The sequence below is a fragment of the Gavia stellata genome, chromosome 17, assembly GCF_030936135.1.
Source record: "Gavia stellata isolate bGavSte3 chromosome 17, bGavSte3.hap2, whole genome shotgun sequence".
Taxonomy (NCBI): domain Eukaryota; kingdom Metazoa; phylum Chordata; class Aves; order Gaviiformes; family Gaviidae; genus Gavia; species Gavia stellata.
In genome coordinates this window covers 3,279,877-3,286,369 of record NC_082610.1, presented here as the reverse complement: position 1 = coordinate 3,286,369, position 6,493 = coordinate 3,279,877, and the positions used below count along the sequence as shown (strand labels likewise).

Genomic DNA, 6,493 nt, shown 5'->3' with positions numbered 1-6,493 from the left:
GAAATCCCAGCCAAAATTAATTACAATTTATGGGACAGTAAGAAATTATCATTTTCCAGGACAAAACCTATAGTATTCCTTCGCTTGCACATCACCCACTGAAGTTTGCCCAGGTTCTCCACAAGATAACACTACTTCGTAACAAGTTATTTTCTCCATGAATGGGGCGGGCCAAAATACCTGAATTCCCTGTAACTGGTAACAATATATGTCTCCTTCCCATGAATGGAGACAGTGATGTAACAGATGGAACCTTAGGAAACAGAATTTAAAATTGAAAGGTAATGTTTCTGCCCACAGTTAGGAACTGAGAACGTGAGAAGTACCATTCAGAAGAGAGTTAATGATTTTGTATAATTTCAGCTTGAGAGTACGGCATACAAATCAGGATTATTACAGAAGCATCCATAACATGGTCATTACAGAGGCAATGCTGAAGGCTGCTTTGTTAACCCCAGTAATTGCACTCTCATTGCACAAGTCGTGTTGGCAGCAAAAGAATTCAAAATTATCCAACTGGAAGAATTCAGCAATATCATTCATACTGCACTGGGATGTCTTCCAGCAGGAGGAAGTTCTCAATTTACCTACAAAAAAAATAAATTAAACAGATTAAGAGAATATTGAAGGTAATGCCATTTTTGGTATGGAGAGAGAATCGCTGCCTAGACTGCCACGTATTTGCTTATTTAGCTTCTTTTCAAGTGTTTAGAAGTTTCCAAATTTGCCTTCACTAAGAATTTTGTAGCGCGAACAGCGATAGCAAGCCAGGGTCCTGCCTCCGCAGCACTCTCTTGTAGCTCTTAGCCATAGGTTAAGAAAGATTTCTAGCTCCAGCTAACCAGTGCTTCCAGTTCAGTCCAAATGACCCACTGGGAGATACAGGCTGGAGCCTGAGTGATACCTACTCTGGGGCTCCTGACAGAGAAGGACAGCGCATCACCATCTAGCTCACCCCGTCAGATCTGACCGGCTTCATTTCCAGAAAGAATATACAGAAGACAGAGCTTGAAGAGCAGAAGAGTCGTCCCCTTTTCTCACTCGTTCCCCTGGACACTACAGATCAAACAACTTGTCTTCCACCTTCCCTAGCTTGACACCTCAAGTACTCCACTCCTGACTCTGCCAACGGACAACCGCTGTAGGCTGCATGCTGGAAAGCCTCCAGTTTCTGTTCGTGAAGGTTTAGGCTCAAGGGAAATAGCAAAAGAGAAAATTCCTGAGGATGCAAGCGGCACAGAGCAGTCTCCTGGTCCAGCGGCGTTAGAGGCTTTCCTTCCTCCGTGCCAAGTCATGAGCTTTAGCAGGGACCATCCCGGGGAACAGGGCTGTCCCACCCCACCCTGGTTCCCGCTGCCCAAAGCCAGCCCAACAGTCTTCCTAGAGCAGAGGCAACCCGTTGGGAAAGCAGGAGATTATTTCAGTTGACTCGGTACTTCTATTCTTCCAATGAAGAACAGTAGTACTCACTGGTAGTAAAGGAGCTACTTAACTGTCAGTGAACAACTAGAACAGTAACTCCAAGCCCTGAATATCCTTGACCACCTTCCCGACATGCAGGTGACTTCACCCTCAGGAAAAGCTAGTTTACTTTAGCAGTGTCAATTCATAAATGACTGCGACTTCATCTGCAGGTTTACTTTGTGGGTTACACATCCTTCATCTGGTTTTAAAGCGTACCAAATTCAGGGCAAAGGTTCTGTATTTTAAAGTCATTGCTGCCTCCTTTTTTTTTTTCCAGCTCCCTTGGGTGGTGGGGTTTTTGTTGTTTGTTTTGTTGGGTTTTTTAATCTGGATATACAGATATCTGTGTGTACACTTGTACAAGTATAAATCAACTATCTGAATCATCATTATCCTTCTCAGTTGCTTGGAAGTCAAAATATATCAATTTACTATAAGCATGGCCTTCAAAAGCATCTGCAATCTTCTTTCGAGTGAGGCTAAGAAATGCACGCTAAGGCCAGATTAGAAGTGTACAGGCAATGAAAACCAATATAAACATGTTTATTTTAGGTCTGTAGGACAACATACATACCAAATTTCATCTGCAAGCAAGTATCTTCGGTCGCTAAGCAAGTACTATTGGTCTTGCACAAGGAAGGGCTGTTCTCGCAGTGGTAACACCTTAGGGCATAACCTAAGAAGACAGGGGTTTAGCTTTACTGAATAATAAAATACTGAAACAGTAGTAGCATTAAAAAGGAAAAAAAGAAGAATCACTATCTGCATCTAACTGTCACAAAGCATATGTCTGATTACTAAACTCCAGACTTAAGCTAAAATTTACAAGCTGTTGTCAGTGTACAAACTGAGACCGGCAATTTTGAAAGGCAGATTTTGAAGCAGGGACTTACACCATTTTTAAAAACACTTTTACCTCCGTGTCCCTGCAGAATAATACATTAAATGTTTGCTTCTTTCATCTGCTCTTAAAGACTGCCTTTTCCAAAAGGACAGGCAACAAGAGACACTTTCAGCAGAATTTTATTCTACCCTTTTTTTTATTTCACCTTATTTCTCTATTGCACTGCACACCCAGTTTCCAATTTACACAACAGGAATCCAATCTTCTAGCAGCAAACCAGAACAGTCTGTTGCCATATTAAGCAGCAGCATGTTCTGCAGCCAGTTCTCTCTTCTTCAATGGTTACTGTCATTCCCCAAAGTGCTATTAAATAATCCAGGCCTTTCTCGTTATTTTTCCTTCTCTGACATTTTTTCCATGTTTTCCTCAGCCCCCGTCATTACATTACATCAGGCAAGTCCCTCCTTTATACTCACCAGAACTACAAAAAGCAGCCAGAACAATGCAGGCGGTTAACAGGATGCAGTTCATCTTGATCATGTTTCTTTCCTAATTTGAAGGCATAAACAGATCACAGAATGACAGAGTGACAGGGGGTGGAAGGGGCCTCTGGAGCTCACCTAGTCCAACCCCCGGCCAGAGCAGGGTCACCCAGAGCAGGTTGCACAGGAATGCGTCCAGGTGAGTTTTCAGTATCTCCAGAGAAGGAGATACATGCTCATTCTATCTAAAAGCTACACAAAAATAGCAAAACATGTGGTGAGGAATCGAGGTTTCCGGACTTGATTTGGTATGGAACCAAAGGCATTGCCCAGGAAAACCACTGTAAGAGAAGCGAGAGAAGTAACTTTGCACTTTCCAAGAGAGGATTTTTATTCCAAGAACAGGAGTTTTATTCTGAGAACTGAGATTTGAGCCCTGACAGACTGTAGATGGGTCTCCTCTCTCCCCTCTGATTACACCGTTCAACAGGTCTCCCTATTTCTGAGAGCTACAAATTCACCTCAACAAAGGAGAGAGGCCATTTAGATCTCCAATACCTTTTCTTTTACAGCAATTCCCCAATAACCCTGGAGCCAGACCATGCTCCTTTCTTCTCTCTCCCCGGCTTGCAAGAGATTTTTCTGCACTAAGGGGGCTCTTGCTTCTCCTCTCCCAAATTTTCTCCCTCTCACGGGGGGACGGACACATGCAATAACCCACCAAGTGACTGCAGTGACGGCTCGAGTCCTCCACCGTTACTGTAATCCCAAAGTGAGATAGGAAGGTCAGCATTTTTTTACCATAGGCAACTCCAAGGCAGGAGTTACTAGACAGACTTCTGCACACGGAGTCTGAACTACAAACAAGAATATCTACTACTAAAACATCTCCGCTCTTGCAGCGAGCAGGCTGTTCAGACTAGGTCTCAAGCAGCTACAGGGGGGAGAGAAGGAGAGAGGGACCATACTTGTGCCAGGAGGGCATGATTTCATGTTTGTCTTCAAAGCCCCAGTGGGATTGGCAGTCCCAAAGAATTAAAGGCATCCAGATAACAAGTTTCACTTACAATAAGACTGCAGTGAAACAGTCACATCACTGCTCTTGACCCTGTGAAAACTGCTTGAAGCTATTTCTATACGCAGCTAAGGGTCTAGCGTGGCAGACCATAATCACGTTGGGATGGAGGTTTTTTCCTCCCAGAAGACTGACTTGAAAAGATGGTTTCATAGTAAAACAATACTGAAATCCTTCTCAACCTTAAGTCTAGTTGATTTTTCTGCAGAGAAAAAAAAACCCACCCAACCACAAAAAAACCAAACCCACCACTAACTTTTTTCCCTGTCTGTATGACCTACTGTTGAGCAGGAAAACTAAGAAAACCAAAACCATAATGTGCAGGACGAGATGATTTTCTGGGGTAAACAACTTTGTGAGAAGCCTTCCAAGACCAGAGGCTCATCCCACAGTGATGCGCGTCTGCAGGAGTGCTGTTGGTCCGGTGGTTAAAGCAAAAGCCTTTCTGGACAGCAACAAAAATCTCCCCGGGAACCTCTCCATCTTCCAGGAGCCCTCAGTCACCCAACTGTGTCAGCGGAGTAAAACAGTTTTGCCTTTTAGCAAAACCAAGTCATGGCCAGAATAAATATAAGGCAGATTAATAAAAATCGTCACAGCCAGCATAATAGCTTTGACAGTAGTAATTCAACCAACTTATTTTTGTGAAAATGAGTAATTTTGTCTGGAGTCCTGCACTACAAAGAGATGAGGCAACAGGAAAGTTTTAGCTTTAAAAAATAAAGGAAGATTAATTGTAGACAGCAATTCACAACACGGCTTAAAAGAAACAGAGCAGAAAACATTTCCTAAACTGAATTTTCTGAACTGCTCTTTTAACTCGAGCACCCGACCAAGCTCAATAGCAAGAAATAGCAACCGCACCAGCAGGAGAGGCGAGCTGCCTTGGCTGGGAAGGAGAAGGGTTTCTCCGCAGTCCCACCTGGGAGCGAGCACACGCACAAGACCAGGCTGCTACTGTGGGGATGCCCTCCGGGCAGAAGGAGGCACGGCGAGGGGATCCAGGGCCAGCCAGCCCCCCCGCGGGGACCAGGGCGTTCCAGCAGCGGCTCGGTTGCACCACGTCGCCTGCCGGGGGGTCCCGCAGCCAGCACCCAGCTGGCAGATGCCACCCGGCTCCCGCCCCCCCGAGGTGGCCGCAGCGCGCCCCAGGCAGCGCCTCGCCCCCCGCTCCAGCCCTCGTGCGGCCCCGGGGGGCTCCGCTCCCCGCGGGCGGGGCCGGGCCCTCGGCCGAGCGCCCCGGACGCCGCAGCCCGCCCCGTTAGCGCACTGCGGTGCCGCCGCTCCGCCGGCATGACTCAGAGCCGGGGGCAGCGCGGGAGGGTATAAAAACGATCCCCCCCCCCGGTTAATACAGTATAAACACAGCTTTCCACCCAAAACCTTCCCCCGCCCCCCCCAAGTCCTAGGAAAAGCCATTCTTCCCCCCCCCTCGCCGCCGTCCATCCCAGCCGCACCGCCGGGGACCCGCTCATCCCCGCTCCCGCCACCGGAGCCCCGCCACCGTTCCGCCTCGGCAGGCAGCGCCAGGCTCCCGGCGAGAGGAGGGGCTGCCCCCGGCCCCCCGACGAGGCGGGGGGGGGCACCGGGCATCCTCCCGCGCGGCCCGGGGGGGCCGGCCCGGCCGGGGACCCCGCCACGGCGCTGAGGCAGCCCGCTGGCCCCGCACCTACCCCGAGCAGCCGCTGCCGACCAGCCCCGCACCGACTGCTGCGGCGGGGGGGCTGCGGCGGCTCTGCCTCTGTCGGCTGTGCCGCCCCCCCGGGGGCGGAGCAGCGGCGGTGGCACGGCCCGGCACGGCACGGCCCGGGCCGGGGGAGCGCAGAGCCGCCCACCCCCGGGAGGAGCCGGGGGCCGGAGAGGAGCGGTCCTGCGGGGCGGTGATGCTTACAGCGGCGGCGAAACCTTCTAGGAACGCATCTCTCCTCCCTACCCACACGCACCCCGCGGCTGCAGGTGCGTAACGCTGCGTGGTAGCGGCCCTAACGCTTATTTCTCGGGGCGCACAGAGAGATTCCTCCCACCCTTCATTAGGTGTACCTCTCCTACGCATAATTTCTAATCCCAGCAGCTAAACCTGCACTTCACGCCCGCCACGCTTCCCTTTGGCACCCAGAAACGGGGTTTCAAAAGGTGGTCGGGGGAGGCCCCCGAGGCACGGTGACCTGCGGCCCCCAGCCGCTGCGGTGGGCAGAGCGGTGGAGTGAGAAAATGGGATTAGCCGGACTGCAATGGAACACTCCTCACCCTCCAACGCTTTCTGCCTAAAGCGCCATGCAGCCATGCCTGTCATGCATCCCCACTTGCGGTTAAATAAAGGGTATGAACTAATAGATAGGACTAAGGAAAATAATGAAGAGTTTTAGGACACACAAAGGCAAACACCCGGGAATGGCAAGTGCCAGTTTCCTCCAGAGGCAGCTGAAGATGGATCCTGAATATTCGCAAGCTAGGTAGACATTGAAGGAGAGCAACAGAAATGTAGCTGAGGACACCAAAAGTGTTTTTTGTTATTGTTTAGAATCATAGAATTGTTTAGATTGGAAAAGAACTTTAAATCATCAAGTCCAACCATTTACCTAACCCTGCCAAGTCCACCACTAACCCATGTCCCTAAGCGCCTCAGCC

General features: G+C 49.5%; 1 protein-coding gene across 1 annotated transcript; it reads right to left on the bottom strand.

Moving 5' to 3' along the window:
• Positions 1-393: 393 nt before the first annotated feature.
• Positions 394-2,848, bottom strand: CD59 (CD59 molecule (CD59 blood group)). Its single transcript, XM_009820211.2, has 3 exons — positions 2,785-2,848; positions 2,039-2,140; positions 394-587 (listed from the first exon to the last, which is right to left on the bottom strand). The coding sequence occupies exons 1-3, from the start codon at positions 2,846-2,848 to the stop codon at positions 394-396; spliced, it is 360 nt and encodes a 119-aa protein (XP_009818513.1).
• Positions 2,849-6,493: the final 3,645 nt, after the last annotated feature.

What these genes read in the sequence shown, in the direction of transcription:
- CD59 (XM_009820211.2), bottom strand. Translation starts at nt 2,848, where the DNA reads ATGATCAAGATGAACTGCATCCTGTTAACCGCCTGCATTGTTCTGGCT. An exon ending in GGCTGCTTTTTGTAGTTCTG is followed by an intron (nt 2,141 to 2,784) that starts GTGAGTATAAAG and finishes CTGTCTTCTTAG; the next exon opens with GTTATGCCCTAAGGTGTTAC. An exon ending in TTGCTTGCAGATGAAATTTG is followed by an intron (nt 588 to 2,038) that starts GTATGTATGTTG and finishes TTTTTTTTGTAG; the next exon opens with GTAAATTGAGAACTTCCTCC.